The sequence below is a fragment of the Oncorhynchus keta genome, chromosome 11 (genome assembly GCF_023373465.1).
Source record: "Oncorhynchus keta strain PuntledgeMale-10-30-2019 chromosome 11, Oket_V2, whole genome shotgun sequence".
In the NCBI taxonomy this organism is placed as follows: Eukaryota; Metazoa; Chordata; class Actinopteri; order Salmoniformes; family Salmonidae; genus Oncorhynchus; species Oncorhynchus keta.
In genome coordinates, this window is record NC_068431.1 from 967,320 (window position 1) to 991,487 (window position 24,168).

The following is a 24,168-nucleotide window of genomic DNA, read 5'->3' on the forward strand; positions in this document are numbered from 1 at the left end:
CTGGAATGACAGCTCCACAGATGACAACAACTCTGGAATGACAGCTCCACAGATGTCAACAACTCTGGAATGACAACAACTCTGGAATGACAGCTCCACAGATATCAACAACTCTGGAATGACAGCTCCACAGATGACAACAACTCTGGAATGTCGGCTCCACAGATGTCAATAACTCTGGAATGTCAACAACTCTGGAATGTCGGCTCCACAGATGTCAACAACTCTGGATTTTGATGTCCTCACCCGCCTGCTCTGGAATTCCATGGAGCCTCAGGTTCCACCTGTGCTGGTATCTCTCTGCCTCGTTCACCTTTTCCATCGAGTTCAGCCACCTTATTTTCAGTTTCCTGGCAGATAACTTTGACTTTCTTCATGTCACTTTTGAGGGTTTTCACTTCTCCAGAGATAAAGTCAACAGATATTTGTAAGGCCTCAACTTTCATCGTATTCTCCCTAACCATGTCCTCCAAGCCATTTGCCCTTTGGTATATATTTGCAGTCACACTGCTTTGCTTTATCTTGACCAGGTCGCCGTTGTAAATGAGAACTTGTTCTCAACTAGCCTGCCTGGTTAAATAGAGGTGAAATAAATTAATAAATAAACAAAAGCATCACAAAAATGTTGTATCTCAAGAAGAGAAAGTATTGTCTTGCACTCTCATATTTTTCCCCTGGGGCTTGAATGGAGTGTCGTGGTTGTAAGGTAAAGGCCTAAGCTGGGGACTGGATGGGCACAAGTTGTCAGCATTGTTGTCCGTGCTCACCAAATGTTCATCACCCACAACAGAATTAAAGCAATGATGAATGGCACTAAATACAGGGAAATTCTTGAGGGAAACCTGTTTCAGTCTTCCAGAGATTTGAGACTGGGACGGAGGTTCACCTTCCAGCGGAACAATGACCCTAAGCATACTGCTAAAGCAACACTCAAGTGGTTTAAGGGGAAACATTTAAATGTCTTGGAATAGCCTAGTCAAAGCCTAGACCTCAATCCAATTGAGAATCTGTGGTATGATTTAAAGATTGCTGTACACCAGTGGAACCCATCCTACTTGACGGAGCTGGAGCAGTTTTGCCTTGAAGAATGGGCATAAATCCCAGTGGCTAGATGTGGCAAGCTTATAGAGACATACCCCAAGAGACTTGCAACTGTAATTGCTGCAAATGGTGACTCTACAAAGTATTTACTTTGGGGGGGTAAATAGTTATACACGTTCAAGTTCTGTTTTTTTGTCTTATTTCTTGTTTGATTCAAAGAGGTAATCAAATGAGGTAATCTGTGTAAATCAAATGGTACAAACCCCCCCAAAATCTATTTTAATTTTAATTCCAGGTTGTAAGGCAACAAAATAGGAAAAATGCCAAGGGGGGGTGGGGGGGTGAATACTTTTTTTTTTTGCTGCAAAAGGTGACTCTACAAAGTATTGACTTGGGGGGGCGAATAGTTATGCTCAAGTTTTCAGTTTTGTTTGTCTTTTGTATTATTTGTCACACAATGAAAAATATTTTGCATCTTCAAATTTTAATTCCAGGTTGTAAGGCAACAAAATAGGAAAAATGACAAGGGGATGAATACTTTTGCAAGCCACTGTAAATTCTATATATATATATATATATTATTATATATTATATATATTATTATTATTATTATTATATTATTATTATTATTATTCTGAAGAGGAGTCCAGAAAACCATACCATCTTTTGATTTCTCCATGTATTTTATTTTGGTTCTGGATGTGGAAGTTTCCATGTAGACAGTTTTTGAGCAAGCTAGCGGGACACTTTGACTGAAAACTGGAAAAGGGCGCAATTCAAATAAATAATCGTAAAAAGTTATTAAATATTTAGGTACATACAAGTATTGGTTAAAAGCTTAAATTCTTGTTAATCCAACTGTGTTTTACCTTAATTTAACTAGGCAAGTCAGTTTGAAGAACAAACTCTCATTTTTAATGACGGCCTTAGAACAGTGGGTTAACTGCCTGTTCAGGGGTAGAATGACAGAGTTTTACTTTGTCAGCTTGTGGATTCGATCTTGCAACCTTTAATTTACAAGTCCAATACTCTAACCACTAGGTTTCCTGCCGCTACCTACCACAATTACAATAGGCTTTACAGCGAAAGCATGCCATACGATTGTTTGAGGACGGCGCCCCACATCAACATATTTATCCACCGGCACAGGCTTCATAAAATCACAAATAGCGATTAAATATTCACTTACTTTTTAAAATCTTCCTCTGATTTGTCATCCAAAGGGTCCAAGCTATAACATGAAGTGTCCTTTTGTTAGATCCTTCTTTATGTTGCGATCTGCACAGACATCTGAGTGTTAGGCTATTTGTTGGTTGTGTTGTGTTCACGGGGTTCACCATGTCAATCAACCTGCTATCTGCCAATCAAGGGAATGCCTGGAATGTTCTGATGCCGGGCATCCTGGTTGTTTTTCGGAGTGGCGTGAAGGGAGGTTGTGCAGGGGGGTGGAGCATTGGAAGTTAAGACCAGGTTTAACGATTGTTCTCTCTCTTACATCTGGCTTTCACAAGAGAAGGTCACGCTTGGTTCGTAGGGTACCTTTCATTTATTTGGCGTGGGCTACGGCCAAACAGTAGCCTGTATGACGTTGGGTTAATAAACTGTCAATTCGTAAACTCAACCCTCTGTCTGGACAATTGTTCCTTTATGATATCGTCAGGTCATTACATTTATATCACTAAAAGTCCATTTAGTTGGTGCCATCGATTTGAGTAATCCACTCGTTCAATTTGCAAAAGAATGGAATCCGAAAACCTACACCTAAACTTCTAATCATTCTAATCATTCCTCCGGAACCATAAAATGTAAATAAACAAAAAGTCTGTTCAATATAAAAACAAAATAAGCAGGTACGCTTCCTCTTCATAGCTCAAAGACTGATTTCCAACTCTCCCAGTACCAAAACTCATATTTCTTCTTCATTATTCAAGTTACACGCCTGAAACCTTGAACAAAGACTGTTGACATCTAGTGGAAACCATAGGAATTGCAATCTGGGAGCTGGAATTGCATATGCCCCATAGCTTTCCATTATGAGAGGATGGGCTCTCAAAAAAAATGTTTCAGTTGGTTTTTCTTTGGATTTTCTCCTACAATATAAATTGTGTTATAGTCTCATACATTATTTTAACATTTCAACAACCTTCAGTGTTTTCTATTCAATGATACCAATTATATGCTGGCTTCTGGGCCTGAGTAACAGGCAGTTTACTTTGGGCACGTCAGTCAGGCAAAATTCTTAATAGTTTTAGAGGTGAATAACTTGGTGAAAGTAATTAATTACTTTGGTAAACAAACTAAAACAAATTCACCAGGGGGTTTTATGACTTTATAAATAACCAAGTGGTTATATTTGGGTGAGAAAATCCAATAATTCCTTCAGTTATCAAAAAACGCATCTACACTGACTGGCATCTTGCGCGCGCCTCCTAGCAAAGGTTTATATATGATGCTAATGTCCCTAGCATGGGTTTATAAAATATGCTGGGTTAATATATAATGTTAACTCTCACCCTAGCATGGGTGTATATACAATGCTAATGTCCCTCGCATGGGTTTACTTTATATAAGATGCTAATGCACCCAGCATCGGTGTATATACAATGCTAACTCTGCCCCTGCCATGGGTTTATATCTTATGCTCATGCTAATGCCCCTAGCCTGGATTTGTATAAGATGTTAACTTCCCTAGAATGGATTTATATACAATTCTAATGGTCCTAGCATGGATTTATACTGTATATTACGCTAATGTCCCTAGCCTGGGTGTATGTAACATGATAACACTAATGCCCCTAGCATGGTTAGGGTTATAAACAATACTAATGTCCCTAACATGGCTTTATATATGATGCTAACACCGGTCAGAGTCGTGTGTGTATAGGTGGCAGGGAGGCGCAGGAGGATCAAACTGAATGTAATGGAGTTATTTAATAACAATAAACTAAACAATAAACTAAACAATAAACTAAACAATAAACTAAACAATAAACTAAACAATAAACTAAACAATAAACTAAACAATAAACTAAACAATAAACTAAACAATAAACTAAACAATAAACTAAACAATAAACTAAACAATAAACTAAACAATAAACTAAACAATAAACTAAACAATAAACTAAACAATAAACTAAACAATAAACTAAACAATAAACTAAACAATAAACTAAACAATAAACTAAACAATAAACTAAACAATAAACTAAACAATAAACTAAACAATAACAATAAAACAAAGAGGACCAATACAAACAACACAAAACTGAACAACAAACAATCTCTGACAAGGACAACGAGGGGAAACGGAGGGTTAAATACACAACAGGTAATGAATGGGATTGGAACCAGGTGTGTGGGGAAGACAAGACAAAACCAATGGAAAATGAAAAATGGATCAATGATGGCTAGAAGACCGGTGACGTCAACCGCTGAGCACCGCCTGAACAAGGAGAGGCTTCGACTTCGATAGAAGTCATGACAACGGCCCTAACATGGGTGTATATATATATATATTTATATAAATATATATATTTATATATATATATATATATATATCCACTACTCTTCAAAAGTTTGAGGTCACTTAGAAATGTCCTTGTTTTTGGAAAGAAAAGCACATTTTCTTTTCCATTAAAATAACATCAAATTGTTCAGAGATACAGTATTGACATTGTTAATGTTGTAAATGACTATTGTAGCTGGAAACGGCAGATTTTTTATGGAATATCTACATAGGAGTACAGAGCAACCATCACACTGTTGACGTTCCAATGGCACGTTGTGTTAGCTAATCCAAGTTTATCATTTTAAAAGACTAATTGATAGAAAACCCTTTTGCAATTATTTTAGCACAGCTGAAATATGTTGTCTTGATTAAAGAAGCAATAAAACTGGCCTTCTTTAGACTAGTTGAGTATTTGGAGCATCAGCAGGTGTGGGTTTGATTACAGGCTCAAAATGGCCAAAAACAAAGACTTTCTGAAACTCATCAGTCTATTCTCGTTCTGAGATTTGAAGGCTATTGCATTTGAGAAATCCCAAGAAACTGAAGATCTCGTACTTTGCTGTGTACTACTACTCCCTTCACAGAACAGCACAAACTGGCCCTAACCGGAATAGAAAGAGGAGTGGGAGGCCCCGGTGCACAACTGAGCAAGAGGACAAGTACATTAGAGTGTCTAGTTTGAGAAACAGACGCCTCAAATGTCCTCAGCTGGCAGCTTCATGAAATAGTACCCGCAAAACACCAGTCTCAACGTCAACAGCGAAGAGGCGACTCCGGGATGCTCGCCTTCTAGGCAGAGTTCCTCTGTCCAGTGTCTGTGTTCTTTTATCCATCTTAATCTTTTCTTTTTATTGGCCAGTCTGAGATATAGCTTTTTCTTTGCAACTCTGCCTAGAAGGCCAGCATCCCGGAGTCACCTCTTCAATGTTGACGTTGAGACTGGACAGAGGAACTCTGCCTAGAAGGCCAGCATCCCGGAGTCACCTCTTCACTGTTGACATTGAGACTGGACAGAGGAACTCTGCCTAGAAGGCCAGCATCCCGGAGTCACCTCTTCATTGTTGACGTTGAGACTGGACAGAGGAACTCTGCCTAGAAGGCCAGCATCCCGGAGTCACCTCTTCATTGTTGACGTTGAGACTGGACAGAGGAACTCTGCCTAGAAGGCCAGCATCCCGGAGTCACCTCTTCATTGTTGACGTTGAGACTGGACAGAGGAACTCTGCCTAGAAGGCCAGCATCCCGGAGTCACCTCTTCATTGTTGACGTTGAGACTGGACAGAGGAACTCTGCCTAGAAGGCCAGCATCCCAGAGTCCCCTCTTCATTGTTGACGTTGAGACTGGACAGAGGAACTCTGCCTAGAAGGCCAGCATCCCAGAGTCCCCTCTTCATTGTTGACGTTGAGACTGGACAGAGGAACTCTGCCTAGAAGGCCAGCATCGCAGAGTCGCCTCTTCATTGTTGACGTTGAGACTTGGGTGTTTTGCTGGTACAATTTAACAATGTCTACACTGTATTTCAGATCAATTTGATGTTATTTTAATGGACAAAAACATGTGTTTTTCTTTAAAAAACACATAAATATTTAAGTGACCGCAAAATGTTGAACTGTATTGTACACATTATTATTATTATTATTATTATTATTACATTATACGCAGAACCAGTCAAGGCAATTTGAACACACCTACTCCTTCAAGGGTTTTTCTTTATTTGACTATTTTCGACATTAAGTGGAATAAAGTGGAGACATCAAAACTATGAAATAACACATATGGAATCATGTTTCAACTAAAAAAGTGTTAAATAATTCAAAATATATTTTGCACACTCTTGGCATGCTATATGATGCTAATGCTATATGATGCTAATGCCCCTTGCACTATACTGTAGATGATGCTAATGCTATATGATGCTAATGCTATATGATGCTAATGCCCTTTGCATTTTAATTTGAACTTTATTTAACCAGACAAGTCAGTTAAGAACAAATTCTTATTTTCAATGATTTTCAGTTAACAGTGGGTTAACTGCCTGTTCAGGGGCAGAACAACAGATTTGTACCTTGTCAGCTCGGGGGTTTGAACTCGCAACCTTCAGGTTACTAGTCCAACACTCTAACCACTAGGCTACCCTGCCCCTAGAATAGGTTTACTGTAAATGCGATGCTAATGTCCCGAGCATGTTTACAGTGAATGTATGACAATGTACCTGACATCTCACCCATGTAGAATATGTTTTATTGATCTGCCCGCCGGTCATTTGGCTGGACATTTCATTGAGAACTCACGGTTAGTCTTTTATTTGACAATTTGAAGGCACTGTTTCAACTGGTAATAGGCCAAGTGCAGTGACTTTACACTTTAGAAACAAGTACACACACATCAACGTACAATAGGAAATAATCTCATATATTGGATTTCAAACATTTACACTGATTCCAATGCTTCCAGATTAAAACTGTTCTACATTAGACTGAGTAGACATCACAATGAAAGACAAATATAATGGAAAAATGTTGTGAGACTAAAAATATATCTTTAGAAGGAACAGTAGTATAGAAGAAGAGAGGACAGCAGTGCAGGCAGCTGTTCCTCTGATCAGGAGAGTCTCAAGACCCCAGCACTGTGCTGTTCAGTTCATACAGACACCATTGGTCCCGGCAGAGACTCAACCCAGTCCCTCTACCCCTCTCCTCTCCCCCCTCCTTCCCCCCTCTCTCCTGTCTCAGAGGGGTGAAGTGAGCTCCAGGAGGGGTGTGGGGGTAGAAGAGTTGGTCCAGTCTAGGGTGAGGTTGGAGAGGCTGTGGATGGAGGGTGCAGGAGGGGGACAGGCCAGGTGAACAGCGACCCCTGTGGCCAGGAGGAATAATGCAGTCAGCAGCGTGAGACCTCTCCTCAGGAACAGCTGGGAGGCAGACAGCAGACCTTTGGACTGGACACCTGGGCCCTCCTGCTGTTCTTCCCCACTTCCTCCTCCTCCCTGGGTGCTGACTGGCGTGTAACCAGGTGGTTTGGATTCATCGCTCTCTGGCTGGGCCTGGAAATGCACACAAACACACAGCATTAAGATGAGGTACAGAACTCACTAAACACACAGCATTAAGATGAGGTACAGGACTCACTAAACACACAGCATTAAGATGAGGTACAGAACTCACTAAAACACAGCATTAAGATGAGGTACAGGACTCACTAAACACACAGCATTAAGATGAGTTACAGAACTCACTAAACACACAGCATTAAGATGAGGTACAGAACTCACTAAACACAGCATTAAGATGAGGTACAGGACTCACTAAACACACAGCATTAAGATGAGGTACAGAACTCACAAAACACACAGCATTAAGATGAGGTACAGAACTCACTAAACACACAGCATTAAGATGAGGTACAGGACTTACTAAACACACAGCATTAAGATGAGGTACAGAACTCACTAAACACACAGCATTAAGATGAGGTACAGAACTCACTAAACACACAGCATTAAGATGAGGTACAGAACTCACTAAACACACAGCATTAAGATGAGGCACATAACTCACTAAACACAGCATTAAGATGAGGTACGGAACTCACTAAACACACAGCATTAAGATGAGGTACAGAACTCACTAAACACACAGCATTAAGATGAGGTACAGAACTCACTAAACACACAGCATTAAGATGAGGTACAGAACTCACTAAACACACAGCATTAAGATGAGGTACAGAACTCACTAAACACACAGCATTAAGATGAGTTACAGAACTCACTAAACACACAGCATTAAGATGAGGTACAGAACTCACTAAAAACACAGCATTAAGATGAGGTACAGAACTCACTAAAAACACAGCATTAAGATGAGGTACAGAACTCACTAAACACACAGCATTAAGATGAGGTACAGAACTCACTAAACACAGAGCATTAGGATGAGGCACAGAACTCACTAAACACAGCATTAAGATGAGGTACAGGAAACATGGTATTAAGATGAGGTACAGGACACATGGTATTAAGATGAGGTACAGGACACATGGCATTAAGATGAGGTACAGGACACATGTCATTAAGATTAGGTACAGGACACATGGTATTAAGATGAGGTACAGTACACATGGTATTAAGATGAGGTACAGGACTCACTAAACACACAGCATTAAGATGAGGTACAGGACACATGGTATTAAGATGAGGTACAGGACACATGGTATTAAGATGAGGTACAGTACACATGGTATTAAGATGAGGTACAGGACTCACTAAACACACAGCATTAAGATGAGGTACAGCACTCACTAAACACACAGCATTAAGATGAGGTACAGGACTCACTAAACACACAGCATTAAGATGAGGTACAGAACTCACTAAACACACAGCATTAAGATGAGGTACAGAACTCACTAAACACACAGAATTAAGATGAGGTACAGGACACATGGCATTAAGATGAGGTACAGGACACATGGTATTAAGATGAGGTACAGGACACATGGCATTATGATGAGGTACAGGACACATGGCATTAAGATGAGGTACAGGACACATGGCATTAAGATGAGGTACAGGACACATGGCATTAAGATGAGGTACAGGACACATGGCATTAAGATGAGGTACAGGACACATGGCATTAAGATGAGGTACAGGACACATGGTATTAAGATGAGGTACAGGACACATGGCATTATGATGAGGTACAGGACACATGGCATTAAGATGAGGTACAGGACACATGGCATTAAGATGAGGTACAGGACACATGGTATTAAGATGAGGTACAGGACACATGGCATTATGATGAGGTACAGGACACATGGCATTAAGATGAGGTACAGGACACATGGTATTAAGATGAGGTACAGGACACATGGCATTAAGATGAGGTACAGGACACATGGTATTAAGATCTGGTACAGTATACATGGTATTAAGATGAGGTACAGGACACATGGTATTAAGATGAGGTACAGGACACATGGCATTAAGATGAGGTACAGAACTCACTAAACACAGCATTAAGATGAGGTACAGGACCCATGGTATTAAGATGAGGTACAGGACACATGGCATTAAGATGAGGTACAGGACACATGGCATTAAGATGAGGTACAGGACACATGGTATTAAGATGAGGTACAGGACACATGGTATTAAGATGAGGTACAGGACACATGGTATTAAGATGAGGTACAGGACACATGGTATTAAGATGAGGTACAGGACACATGGCATTAAGATGAGGTACAGGACACATAGTATTATGATGAGGTACAGGACACATGGTATTAAGATGAGGTACAGGACACATGGCATTAAGATGAGGTACAGGACACATGGTATTAAGATGAGGTACAGGACACATGGTATTAAGATGAGGTACAGCGAATTTTCGCAGCTTTTTTGTTAAAAATCGCGCAACATTTCAGCGCCCTGCTATTCATGCCAGGAATATAGTATATGCATATGATTAGTATGTGTGGATAGAAAACACTCAGACGTTTCTAAAACTGGTTAAATCACGGCTGTGACTATAACAGAACGTGCGTTTCATCGAAAAGTGCAGGAAAATCTGATAACTGAAAATGGGAAAATATATCAATGCTCAAATTCAACCAATTGTTAAAAGTGACCCACATTAAATGGGGCCGAGGTTACAATACCTACAGCTTCCACACGATGTCAACAGTCTTGTCATTTGTCTCGGATTTGTTTCTTGGTCAAACCGAAACAAGGGAGCCGATTTCTTCCGGTCTCCGACAGGATGTTTTGGTTGAGAAATATCCGGACATGATTTCAAGACGTGGAGCTAAAGAATAAACATTGCCCCGTGATCATTTTGATAGATTATTAACGTTTACTAATACCTAAAGTTGCATTACAAAAGTATTTCGAAGTGTTTTGTGAAAGTTTATCGTCGACTTTTTTAATTTTAAAAAATGACATTGCGTTATCAAACTCAGTTTTTTCCTTGATTACACAGTCTTCATAGATCGATATCTAGGCTATATATGGACCGATTTAATCGAAAAAAATACCCAAATAAATGTTTATGGGACATCTAGGAGTGCCAAGAAAGAAGCTCGTCAAAGGTAATGAATGTTTTATATTTTATTTCTGCGTTTTGGGTAGCGCCGGCTAACGCAAAATCTGTCGTGTTAGGTGACGTTGCAGTATTTTGAGGGTACATGCTATCAGATAATAGCTTCTCATGCTTTCGCCGAAAAGCATTTTACAAATCTGACTTGGTGGATAGATTCACAACGAGTGTAGCTTTAATTCACTACCTTGAATGTGTATTTTAATGAAAGTTTAATGAAAGTTTGAGTTTTATCAAAAACTATCGGTGGCGGTCTGAAATTCCGCTGAGTGATGTTCCTGTATGGGAACTGTATTCAGCGACATCCTTAAGAAGTTTTAAGTAAAGGACACATGGCATTAAGATGAGGTACAGGACACATGGTATTAAGATGAGGTACAGGACACATGGTATTAAGATGAGGTACAGGACACATGGTATTAAGATGAGGTAAAGGACACATGGTATTAAGATGAGGTACAGGACACATGGTATTAAGATGAGGTACAGGACACATGGTATTAAGATGATGTACAGGACACATGGTATTAAGATGAGGTACAGGACACATGGCATTTAACACAGACTCTAGAGCACATATACATGGATGCTGGACACACACATATATTCCCTCACCATGTCATTGCTTCGAGAACCTTCTGGAAGCAGAGTTTTAATCAGCGGCTGTCCAATAGGAGGCTTCGCTGGAACACACGTTACCAGCCCACTCTTCCCAGCACGCAACTGGGCCTGAGGAATCAGTTGGTTGTTAGTCAGTAGACTTGGGGGGTACATCAGCTTTATTATTGCAGATAGATTGTATTTTCCATCAATGTAATTGGCTGCATCATTTCCAATGCCCCATATATATAAAAAATTGTATATTTTCGATCTTTATTATTTTCCCCTAACCCTACAACCCCTCCCTAATTGTAGCAAACTAATGAACTTAGGCTTCTACTTCCAGTTTATACATACCATATACATTTTACGGACACAATGTATTTTACAATAGTTATCTTAAATTTGTTCTTAATCTCATCCTTCAGCCCCACTAAATCCCTCCCATCTATCTCTGAACACCATCCAGTCCCATCTTTCAGCTCCCCTCAACCCCTCCCATCTATCTCTGAACACCATCCAGTCCCATCTTTCAGCTCCGCTCAATCCCTCCCATCTATCTCTGAACACCATCCAGTCCCATCTTTCAGCTCCCCTCAATCCCTCCCATCTATCTCTACAACATCCAGTCCCATCTTTCAGCTCCCCTCAATCCCTCCCATCTATCTCTGAACACCATCCAGTCCCATCTTTCAGCTCCCCTCAATCCCTCCCATCTATCTCTGAACACCATCCAGTCCCATCTTCCAGCTCCGCTCAATCCCTCCCATCTATCTCTGAACACCATCCAGTCCCATCTTTCAGCTCCCCTCAATCCCTCCCATCTATCTCTGAACACCATCCAGTCCCATCTTTCAGCTCCCCTCAACCCCTCCCATCTATCTCTGAACACCATCCAGTCCCATCTTCCAGCTCCCCTCAATCCCTCCCATCTATCTCTGAACACCATCCAGTCCCATCTTTCAGCTCCCCTCAATCCCTCCCATCTATCTCTACACCATCCAGTCCCATCTTTCAGCTCCCCTCAACCCCTCCCATCTATCTCTGAACACCATCCAGTCCCATCTTTCAGCTCCGCTCAATCCCTCCCATCTATCTCTGAACACCATCCAGTCCCATCTTTCAGCTCCCCTCAACCCCTCCCATCTATCTCTGAACACCATCCAGTCCCATCTTTCAGCTCCGCTCAATCCCTCCCATCTATCTCTGAACACCATCCAGTCCCATCTTCCAGCTCCCCTCAATCCCTCCCATCTATCTCTGAACACCATCCAGTCCCATCTTTCAGCTCCCCTCAACCCCTCCCATCTATCTCTGAACACCATCCAGTCCCATCTTTCAGCTCCGCTCAATCCCTCCCATCTATCTCTGAACACCATCCAGTCCCATCTTTCAGCTCCGCTCAATCCCTCCCATCTATCTCTGAACACCATCCAGTCCCATCTTTCAGCTCCCCTCAACCCCTCCCATCTATCTCTGAACACCATCCAGTCCCATCTTCCAGCTCCCCTCAATCCCTCCCATCTATCTCTGAACACCATCCAGTCCCATCTTTCAGCTCCGCTCAATCCCTCCCATCTATCTCTGAACACCATCCAGTCCCATCTTTCAGCTCCGCTCAATCCCTCCCATCTATCTCTGAACACCATCCAGTCCCATCTTTCAGCTCCCCTCAACCCCTCCCATCTATCTCTGAACACCATCCAGTCCCATCCTTCAGCTCCCTCAACCCCTCCCATCTATCTCTGAACACCATCCAGTCCCATCTTTCAGCTCCCCTCAATCCCTCCCATCTATCTCTGAACACCATCCAGTCCCATCTTTCAGCTCCCCTCAATCATCTATCTCTGAACACCATCAGTCCCATCAGCTCCCTCACATCTATCTCTGAACACCATCAGTCCCATCTTCCAGCTCCCCTCACCCTCCCATCTATCTCTGACACCATCCAGTCCCATCTTTCAGCTCCCAATCCCTCCCATCTATCTCTGAACACCATCCAGTCCCATCTTTCAGCTCCCCTCAATCCCTCCCATCTATCTCTACAACATCCAGTCCCACAGACAGACAGACAGTCCCATCAGACAGTCTCTGACACCACAGTCCCATCTTTCAGCTCCCCTCAATCCCTCCCATCTATCTCTGAACACCATCCAGTTTTGAATTTTATTTGCCACAGACAGACAGACAGACAGACAGACAGACAGACAGACAGACAGACAGACAGACAGACAGACAGACAGACAGACAGACAGACAGACAATACCAACAACAAGAGAAGAACAGACAGACAGACAGACAGACAGACAGACAGACAGACAGACAGACAGACAGACAGACAGACAGACAGACAGACAGACAATACCAACAAGCAGAGAAGAATAGACAGACAAACAGGGAGGTCAGGGTAACCTACCTCCTTGGCGACAAGCTGCCAGTTGAGTTTGAAGATGATGACGATGAAGAACCCAGTCTGGAGGATGACGCAGATGAAGAGACCTACCCACAAACCTGATAGGTGGAGCACACACACACGTCACACAATCACAGAGTTGTCACACAATCGATCAGTGTCAAATAAAGACTGAGGTAGTAATAGAGATAGAGAGATGGAGGTAGAGGTAGAGCTAGAGATTAAGGTGGAGGTAGTGATAGAGATGGAGGTAGGGGTAGAGCTAGAGATTAAGGTGGAGGTAGTAATAGAGATGGAGGTAGATGTAGAGCTAGAGAATAAGGTGGAGGTAGTGATAGAGATGGAGTTAGATGTAGAGCTAGAGATTAAGGTGGAGGTAGTGATAGAGATGAAGGTAGATGTAGAGCTAGAGAATAAGGTGGAGGTAGTGATAGAGATGGAGTTAGATATAGATGGAGTTAGATGTAGAGCTAGAGATTAAGGTGGAGGCAGTGATAGAGATGGAGGTAGATGTAGAGCTAGAGATTAAGGTGGAGGTAGTGATAGCTACTTTTCCTGGGGTTTATTATGGATCCCCATTAGTTCCTGACAAGGCAGCAGCTACTCTTCCTGGGGTTTATTATGGATCCTCATTAGTTCCTGCCAAGGCAGCAGCTACTCTTCCTGGGGTTTATTATGGATCCTCATTAGTTCCTGCCAAGGCAGCAGCTACTCTTCCTGGGGTTTATTATGGATCCTCATTAGTTCCTGCCAAGGCAGCAGCTACTCTTCTTGGGGTTTATTATGGATCCCCATTAGTTCCTGCCAAGGCAGCAGCTACTCTTCCTGGGGTTTATTATGGATCCCCATTAGTTCCTGTCAAGGCAGCAGCTACTCTTCCTGGGGTTTATTATGGATCCCCATTAGTTCCTGCCAAAGCAGCAGCTACTCTTCTTGGTGTCCAGCAAAATTAAAGCTGATTATACAATTTTAAAACATTACAATACCTTTACAGATTTCACAACACACTGTGTTTCCTCGGGCCCCTACTCCACCACTACCACATATCTACAGTACTAATTTACAGTCTAGCCAGACACCTAGGTGTTTGTAGTTGTCCACATATTCTATTTCCGAACCGTCCAGAGTAGTGATGCTAGTCGGGGGGGGCGGATGCGGGCAGCGAACGGTTGAAAATATTTGGTTTTACTAGCGTTTAAGAGCAGTTAGAGATCGTTTGGAGGTTAGTTAACACAGTGTCCAAAGAAGGGCCAGATGTATACCGAATGGTGTCGACTGCGTAGAGGTGGATCAGGGAATCACCCGCAACATCGTTGATATATACAGAGAAAAGAGTCGGCTCGAGAATTGAACCCTGTGGTACCCCCATAGAGACTGCCAGAGGTCCGGACAACAGGCCCTCCGATTTGACACACTGAACTCTGTCTGAGAAGTAGTTAGTGAACCAAGCGAGGCAATCATTAGTGAAACCAAGGCTGTTGAGTCTGCTGAAAAGAATACGGTGATTGACAGAGTCGAAAGCCTTTGCCAGGTCGATAAAGATGGCTGTATAGTACTGTCTTTGATGGCGGTTGCATCAGTTACTTGATGTGGAATAGAGTTCCATGTAGACATGGCTCTATGTAGTACTGTGGAATAGAGTTTCATGTAGTCATGGCTCTATGTAGTACTGTGGAATAGAGTTCCATGTAGTCATGGCTCTATGTAGTGGAATAGAGTTCTGTGTCATGTCTCTATGTAGTATGTGGAATAGAGTTCCATGTAGTCATGGCTCTATGTCGTACTGTGGAATAGAGTTCCATGTAGTCATGGCTCTATGTAGTACTGTGGAATAGAGTTCCATGTAGTCATGTCTCTATGTAGTACTGTGGAATAGAGTTCCATGTAGTCATGGCTCTATGTCGTACTGTGGAATAGAGTTCCATGTAGTCATGTCTCTATGTCGTACTGTGGAATAGAGTTCCATGTAGTCATGGCTCTATGTAGTACTGTGAGACTCCCATAGTCTGTTCTGGACTTGGGGACTGTGAAGAGACCTCTGGTGACATGTCTTGTGGAGTATGTATGGGTGTTTGAGCTGTGTGTTAGTAGTTTAAACAGACCTCTGGTGGCATGTCTTGTGGGGTATGCATGGGTGTTTGAGTTGTGTGCCAGTAGTTTAGACAGACAGCTCGGTGCATTCAACATGTCAATAGCTCTCATAAATAACAGTAATGATGAAGTCAATCTCTCCGCCACTTTGAGCCAGGAGATATTGACATGCATATTATTAATATTAGCTCTCTGTGTACATCCAAGGGCCAGCCGTGCTGCCCTGTTCTCAGCCAATTTTCCGAAGTCCTTTTTTGCGGCACCTGACCACACGACTGAACAGTAGTCCAGGTGCGACAAAACTAGGGCCTGTAGGACCTGCCTTGTTGATAGTGTTGTTAAGAAGGCAGAGCATCACTTTATTATAGACAGACTTCTCCCCATCTTAGCTACTACTGCATCAATATGTTTTGACTATGACAGTTTACAATCCAGGGTTACTCCAAGCAGTTTGAGTCATCTCAACTTGGTGAATTTCCACATTATTTATTACAAGTTGAGTTGAGGTTTAGGGTTTAGTGAGTGTTTTGTTCCAAAGACAATGCTTTTAGTTTAAGAAATATTTAGGGCTAACTTATTCCTTGCCACTCACTCTGAAACTAACTGCAGCTCTTTGTTGAGTGTTGCAGTCATTTCAGTAGCTGACTTGTAGTGTTGAGTCATCCACATACATAGACTCTCTGGCTTTACTCAAAGTCAGTGGCAAGTCGTTAGTAAACATTTTAAAAAGCAAGGGGCCTAAACAGCTACCCTGGGAAACTCCTGATTCTAACTGGAGAGACTTCCATTAAAGAACACCCTCTGTGTTCTGTTAGACAGGTAACTCTTTATCCACATTATAGCAGGGGGTGTAAAGCCATAACACCCTCTGTGTTCTGTTAGACAGGTAACTCTTTATCCACAATATAGCAGGGGGTGTAAAGCCATAACACCCTCTGTGTTCTGTTAGACAGGGAACTCTTTATCCACAATATAGCAGGGGGTGTAAAGCCATAACACCCTCTGTGTTCTGTTAGACAGATAACTCTTATCCACATTATAGCAGGGGGTGTAAAGCCATAACACCCTCTGTGTTCTGTTAGACAGGTAACTCTTTATCCACCTTATAGCAGGGGGTGTAAAGCCATAACACCCTCTGTGTTCTGTTACAGGTAACCCTTTATACACATTATAGCAGGGGTGTAAAGAACACCCTCTGTGTTCTGTTAGACAGATAACTCTTATCCACATTATAGCAGGGGGTGTAAAGCCATAACACCCTCTGTGTTCTGTTAGACAGGTAACTCTTTATACACATTATAGCAGGGGGTGTAAAGCCATAACACATACATTTTTCCAGCAGCAGACTATGATCAATCATTTCAAAAGCTGAACTGAAGTCTAACAACATACCCCCCACAATTATTTTATCATCAATTTCTCTCAGCCAATCATCAGTCATCTGTGTAAGTGCTGTGCTTTTTGAATGTCCTTCCCTATAAGCTGAAAGTCTGTTGTCAATTTGTTTACTGTGAAATAGCATTGTATCTGATCAAAAACATTTTTTCCCAGAAGTTTACTAAGGGTTGGTAACAGACTGATTGGGTGGTTATTTTAGACAGTAATGGGGGATTTACTATTCTTGGGTAGCGGAATGACTTTAGCTTCCCACCAGGCCTGAGGGAACACGCTCTCTAGTAGGCTTAAATTGAAGATGTGGCAAATAGGAGTGGCAATATCGTCTGCTTATTATCCCCAGTAATTTTACATCTAGATTGTAAGACTGGTGGCTTGTCAGTGTTGATAGACAACAATATTTTTTCACCTCTTCCACACTCCATAATTTGGTCAGATATACTTGGATGTGTAGTGTCAGTGTTTGTTGCTGGCATGTCATCCCTAAGTTTGTTAATCTTGCCAATTAAAAAGTAATTAGAAATAGAGATAGTGGTAGAGGTAGAGATGTTCAGGTAGAGGTAGAGATAGAGGCACAGATAGAAAAAGAGGCAGAGATGTTGAGTTAGAGGTAGAGATACAGATGGAGGTTGAGGTTGAGGTAGAGATACAGATGGAGGTTGAGGTTGAGGTAGAGTTGGAGGTAGAGGTTGAGGAAGACGAACACGAAGAGGTAGAGATAAAGGTAGAGAGGTAGAGATTGAGGTAGAGGTAGAGACAGAGATAGAGGTTGAGATAGAGGTTGAGATGTTGAAGTAGAGGTAGAGATAGAGATAGAGGTATAGATAGAGGTTGAGATGTTGTAGTAGAGGTAGAGATAGAGGTAGAGATGTTGAAGTAGAGAAAGAGATAGAGGTTAGAGATGTTGAGGTAGAGATTTTGAGGCAGAGATAGAGGTAGAGTATGAGGTATAGAGATATAGATAGAGGTAGTGGTGGAGGTAGATTTAGAGGTAGAGAGAGGTCAGGATAGACGTAGTAGAGATAGAGGTTGTGGTAGAGGTAGAGGTAGATTTAGAGATAGAGGTAGAGGTCAGGATAGACGTAGTAGAGATAGAGGTTGTGGTAGAGGTAGAGGTAGATGTCAGGATAGACGTAGTAGAGATAGAGGTTGTGGTAGAGATAGAGGTTGTGGTAGAGGTCAGGATAGATGTAGTAGAGATAGAGGTTGTGGTAGAGATAGAGGTTGTGGTGGAGGTAGAGGTTGTGGTAGAAGTAGAGGTTGTGGTAGAGGTCAGAGGTAGATGTAGAGATAGAGGTTGTGGTAGAGATAGAGGTTAGTGGTAGAGTTGTGGTAGAGGTAGAGGTAGAGGTGTGGTAGAGAGAGGTAGAGGTAGAGGTTAGTGGTAGAGATAGAGGTAGAGGTTGTAGAGATAGTAGTGGAGATAGAGGTTGTGAGGAGGTAGAGGTAGAGGTCAGGATAGACGTAGTAGAGATAGAGGTTGTGGTAGAGGTAGAAGTAGAGGTCAGGATAGACGTAGTAGAGATAGAGGTTGTGGTAGAGGTAGATTTAGAGATAGAGGTAGAGGTCAGGATAGACGTAGTAGAGATAGAGGTTGTGGTAGTGGTAGAGGTAGAGGTAGAGGTAGAGGTCAGAATAGACGTAGTAGAGATAGAGGTTGTGGTAGTGGTAGAGGTTGTGGTAGAGATAGAGGTTGTGGTAGAGGTCAGGATAGATGTAATAGAGATAGAGGTTGTGGTAGAGATAGAGGTTGTGGTAGAGATAGTCAGGATAGAGGTAGAGGTAGAGGTTAGTAGACATAGTAGAGATAGAGGTTGTGGTAGAGATAGAGGTAGAGGAGGTAGAGGATGACGTAGAGGATAGAGGTTGTGGTAGAGATAGAGGTTGTGGTAGAGGTAGAGGTAGATAGACAGTAGAGGATGTAGTAGAGATAGAGGTTGTGGTAGAGGTAGAGGTTGTGGTAGAGATAGAGGTTGTGGTAGAGATAGAGGTTGTGGTAGAGATAGAGGTGTGAGAGATAGAGGTAGATGTAGGATAGAGATAGAGGTTGTGGTAGAGATAGATAGAGTTGTGGTAGAGGTAGAGGTTGTGGTAGAGGTAGAGGTTGTAGAGGTTGTGGTAGAGATAGAGGTTGTGGTAGAGATAGAGGTTGTGGTAGAGGTAGAGGTTAGAGGTCAGGATAGAGGTTGTGGTAGAGGTAGAGGTTGTGGTAGAGAGGTAGAGGTCAGGATAGACGTAGTAGAGATAGAGGTTGTGGTAGAGATAGAGGTAGAGAGATAGAGGTAGAGGTCAGGTAGAGACGTTGTAGAGATAGAGGTTGTGGTAGAGGTAGATGTAGAGGTCAGGATAGACGTAGTAGAGATAGAGGTTGTGGTAGAGGTAGAGTAGAGCTAGAGGTTGTGGTTGAGAGAGTAGAGGTCAGGTATAGACGAGATAGAGTAGAGATAGAGGTTGTGGTAGAGATAGAGGTAGAGGTAGAGATAGAGGTTGTGGTAGAGGTCAGGATAGACATAGTAGAGATAGAGGTTGTGGTAGAGATAGAGGTTGTGGTAGAGGTAGAGGTCAGGATAGACATAGTAGAGATAGAGGTAGTGGTAGAGATAGAGGTTGTGGTAGAGATAGAGGTTGTGAGAGATAGAGGTTGTGGTAGAGATAGAGGTCAGGATAGACATAGTAGAGATAGAGGTTGTGGTAGAGATGAGGTAGATAGGGTTGTGGTAGAGGTAGAGGTCAGGATAGGTAGAGATAGAGGTTGTGGTAGAGATAGAGGTTGTGGTAGAGGGATAGACGTAGTAGAGATAGAGGTTGTGGTAGAGATAGAGGTTGTGGTAGAGATAGAGGTTGTGGTAGAGGTAGAGGTTGTGGTAGAGATAGAGGTTGTGGTAGAGGTAGGAAGATCAGTAGACATAGAGATAGAGGTTGTGGTAGAGATAGAGGTTGTGGTAGAGGTCAGGATAGACGTAGTGGAGATAGAGGTTGTGGTAGAGATAGAGGTTGTGGTAGAGGTAGAGGTCAGGATAGACATAGTAGAGATAGAGGTTGTGGTAGAGATAGAGGTTGTGGTAGAGATAGAGGTTGTGGTAGAGGTAGAGGTTGTGGTAGAGATAGAGGTTGTGGTAGAGGTAGAGGTTGTGGTAGAGGTAGAGGTCAGGATAGACATAGTAGAGATAGAGGTTGTGGTAGAGATAGAGGTTGTGGTAGAGATAGAGGTAGAGGTAGAGGTCAGGATAGACGTAGTAGAGATAGAGGTTGTGGTAGAGATAGAGGTTGTGGTTGAGATAGAGGTTGTGATAGAGGTAGAGGTCAGGATAGACATAGTAGAGATAGAGGTTGTGGTAGAGATAGAGGTGAGAGATAGAGGTAGAGGAGGTTGTGGTAGAGATAGGAGATTCAGGATAGACATAGTAGAGATAGAGGTTGTGGTAGAGATAGAGGTTGTGGTAGAGATAGAGGTTGTGGTAGAGGTCAGGGATAGACGTAGAGAGATAGAGGTTGTGGTAGAGATAGAGGTTGTGGTAGAGATAGAGGTCAGGATAGACATAGAGGTTGTGGTAGAGATAGAGGTTGTGGTAGAGAGAGGTAGAGATAGAGGTTGTGGTAGAGGTTGTGGTAGAGTAGAGGTAGAGGTTGTGTAGAGTAGAGAGATAGAGGTTGTGGTAGAGGTAGAGGTCAGGATAGACATAGTAGAGATAGAGGTTGTGGTAGAGATAGAGGTTGTGAGGTAGAGGTAGAGGTTGTGGTAGAGGTAGAGGTCAGGATAGACATAGAGGTAGAGATAGAGGATTGTGGTAGAGGTAGAGGTTGTGATAGAGATAGAGGTTGTGAGGTATAGAGGTAGTGTGGTGAGATAGAGGTTGTGAGAGGTAGAGGTCAGGATAGACATAGTAGAGATAGAGGTTGTGATAGAGATAGAGGTTGTGGTAGAGATAGATAGACGTAGTAGAGATAGAGAGGTAGAGGTAGAGGTCAGTGGTAGAGGTAGAGGTTGTGAGGTCAGGATAGACATAGTAGAGATAGAGGTTGTGGTAGAGATAGAGGTTGTGGTAGAGATAGAGGTTGTGGTAGAGATAGAGGTTGGTGAGATAGAGATCAGGATAGAGGTAGAGGTGTGGTAGAGATAGAGGTAGAGGACGGTTAGAGGTTGTAGGTAGAGATAGACATAGGTAGAGGTTGTGGTAGAGATAGAGGTTGTGGTAGAGATAGAGGTTGTAGAGTAGAGGTCAGGATAGAGGTTGTGGTAGAGATAGAGGTTGTGGTAGAGATAGAGGTTGTGGTATAGATAGAGGTAGAGGTCAGGATAGACGTAGTAGAGATAGAGGTTGTGGTAGAGATAGAGGTTGTGGTAGAGATAGAGGTTGTGATAGAGGTAGAGGTCAGGATAGACATAGTAGAGATAGAGGTTGTGGTAGAGATAGAGGTTGTGGTAGAGGTAGAGGTCAGGATAGACGTAGTAGAGATAGAGGTTGTGGTAGAGATAGAGGTTGTGGTAGAGATAGTCAGGATAGACTAGTAGAGATAGAGGTTGTAGTAGAGATAGAGGTTGTGGTAGAGGTTGTGGTATAGAGGTTGTGATAGAGGTAGAGGTCAGGATAGACATAGTAGAGATAGAGGTTGTGGTAGAGATAGAGGTTGTGGATAGAGGTTGTGGTAGAGGTCAGGAGGTAGACCTAGTAGAGATAGAGGAGGTTGTGGTAGAGATAGAGGTAGAGGTAGAGGTAGAGGTGTGGTAGAGATAGAGGTTGTGGTAGAGATAGAGGTTGTGGTAGAGGTCAGGATAGACGTAGTGGAGATAGAGGTTGTGGTAGAGATAGAGGTTGTGGTAGAGGTAGAGGTTGTGGTAGAGATAGAGGTTGTGGTAGAGATAGAGGTTGTGGTAGAGATAGAGGTTGTGGTAGAGATAGAGGTTGTGGTAGAGATAGAGGTTGTGGTAGAGATAGAGGTTGTGGTAGAGATAGAGGTTGTGGTAGAGATAGAGGTTGTGGTAGAGATAGAGGTTGTGGTAGAGGTAGAGGTCAGGATAGACATAGTAGAGATAGAGGTTGTGGTAGAGATAGAGGTTGTGGTTAGAGATAGAGGTTGTGGTAGAGGTCAGATATAGTAGTAGAGGTTGTGGTAGAGGTAGAGGTTGTGACGTAGAGATAGAGGTTGTGGTAGAGATAGAGGTTGTGGTAGGTAGAGGTAGAGGTAGAGATAGAGGTTGTGGTAGAGATAGAGGTTGTGGTAGAGATAGAGGTTGTGGTAGAGGTAGAGACATAGTAGAGATAGAGGTTGTGGTAGAGATAGAGGTTGTGGTAGAGATAGAGGTTGTGGTTGAGAGGGTAGAGGTCAGGATAGACGTAGTAGAGATAGAGGAGGTTGTGGTAGAGATAGAGGTTGTGGTTGAGATAGAGGTTGTGATAGAGGTAGAGGTTGTGGTAGAGATAGAGGTTGTGGTAGAGATAGAGGTTGTGGTAGAGGTAGAGGTCAGGATAGACATAGTAGAGATAGAGGTTGTGGTAGAGATAGAGGTTGTGGTAGAGGTCAGGATAGACGTAGTAGAGATAGAGGTTGTGGTAGAGATAGAGGTTGTGGTAGAGGTAGAGGTCAGGATAGACATAGTAGAGATAGAGGTTGTGGTAGAGATAGAGGTTGTGGTAGAGGTCAGGATAGACGTAGTGGAGATAGAGGTTGTGGTAGAGATAGAGGTTGTGGTAGAGGTAGAGGTTGTGGTAGAGATAGAGGTTGTGGTAGAGGTATAGATAGAGGTTGTGGTAGAGGTGGTAGAGATAGAGGTTGTGGTAGAGGTAGAGGTCAGGATAGACATAGAGAGATAGAGGTTGTAGAGATAGAGGTAGTGGTAGGTTGTGGTAGAGAGAGGTAGAGGGTTGTGTGACATAGTAGAGATAGAGGTAGAGGGTTGTGGTAGAGAGGATAGAGGCTGAGGTTGTGGTAGAGATAGAGGTTGTGGTAGAGATAGAGGTTGTGTGGTAGATAGAGGTAGAGGTCAGGATAGACATAGTAGAGATAGAGGTTGTGGTAGAGATAGAGGTTGTGGTAGAGGTAGAGGTCAGATAGAGGAGTGGTAGAGATAGAGGTTGTGGTAGAGGTAGAGGTCAGGATACCTAGTAGAGATAGAGGTTGTAGTAGAGATAGAGGTTGTGGTAGAGATAGAGGTTGTGATAGAGGTAGAGGTCAGGATAGACATAGTAGAGATAGAGGTTGTGGTAGAGATAGAGGTTGTGGTAGAGGTAGAGGTCAGGATAGCTAGTAGAGATAGAGGTTGTGGTAGAGATAGAGGTTGTGGTAGAGATAGAGGTTGTAGTAGAGATAGAGGTTGTGGTAGAGATAGAGATAGAGGTTGTGGTAGAGATAGAGGTTGTGGTAGAGGTAGAGGTCAGGATAGACATAGTAGAGATAGAGGTTGTGGTAGAGATAGAGGTTGTGGTAGAGATAGAGGTTGTGGTAGAGGTAGAGGTCAGGATAGACATAGTAGAGATAGAGGTTGTGGTAGAGGTAGAGGTTGTGGTAGAGATAGAGGTTGTGGTAGAGGTAGAGGTTGTGGTAGAGATAGAGGTTGTGGTAGAGGTAGAGGTTGTGGTAGAGATAGAGGTTGTGGTAGAGGTAGAGGTTGTGGTAGAGGTAGAGGTCAGGATAGACATAGTAGAGATAGAGGTTGTGGTAGAGATAGAGGTTGTGGTAGAGATAGAGGTAGAGGATAGAGGTTCAGATAGAGGTAGACGTAGTAGAGATAGAGGTTGTGGTAGAGATAGAGATAGTTGTGGTAGAGGTCAGAGATAGAGATAGAGGTTGTGTGATAGAGGTTGTGGTAGAGGTAGAGGTCAGGATAGACATAGTAGAGATAGAGGTTGTGGTAGAGATAGAGGTTGTGGTAGAGGTCAGAGGTTGAGACGTAGTGTAGAGAGGTAGAGGAGGTTGTGGTAGAGATAGAGGTAGAGGAGATGTGGTAGAGTTGTGGAGAGGTAGAGGTCAGGAGAGATAGACATAGTAGAGATAGAGGTTGTGAGATAGAGATAGA

The 24,168-nt window shown here is 42.7% G+C and overlaps 1 protein-coding gene and 1 long non-coding RNA gene across 6 annotated transcripts in view; one reads left to right on the forward strand and one right to left on the reverse strand.

Moving 5' to 3' along the window:
• Positions 1–6,244: 6,244 nt before the first annotated feature.
• LOC118379050 (multidrug and toxin extrusion protein 1-like) overlaps positions 6,245–24,168 on the reverse strand; it is an 81,836-nt gene continuing 63,912 nt past the window's right edge. Inside the window, exons 12-14 of the mRNA XM_052528984.1 lie at positions 13,671–13,765; positions 11,270–11,383; positions 6,245–7,593 (exon numbers count right to left, since the gene is read on the reverse strand). Of these exons, the coding sequence (XP_052384944.1) occupies positions 7,282–7,593; positions 11,270–11,383; positions 13,671–13,765 (521 nt within the window). The 3' untranslated portion in view covers positions 6,245–7,281. The remainder of the gene's footprint in view (positions 7,594–11,269; positions 11,384–13,670; positions 13,766–24,168) is intronic.
• LOC127932976 (uncharacterized) lies at positions 20,093–23,841 on the forward strand. 5 transcript variants are annotated; one of them, XR_008146534.1, is made up of 4 exons: positions 20,093–20,482; positions 21,892–21,948; positions 22,700–22,837; positions 23,760–23,841. It is a non-coding gene; the product is annotated as an uncharacterized LOC127932976 (long non-coding RNA). The 5 variants fall into 5 exon arrangements; XR_008146533.1 differs by lacking the exon at positions 23,760–23,841 and adding an exon at positions 23,490–23,589 and having other exon boundaries at positions 22,700–22,819; XR_008146531.1 differs by lacking the exon at positions 23,760–23,841 and having other exon boundaries at positions 20,118–20,146; positions 20,282–20,482; positions 22,700–22,867.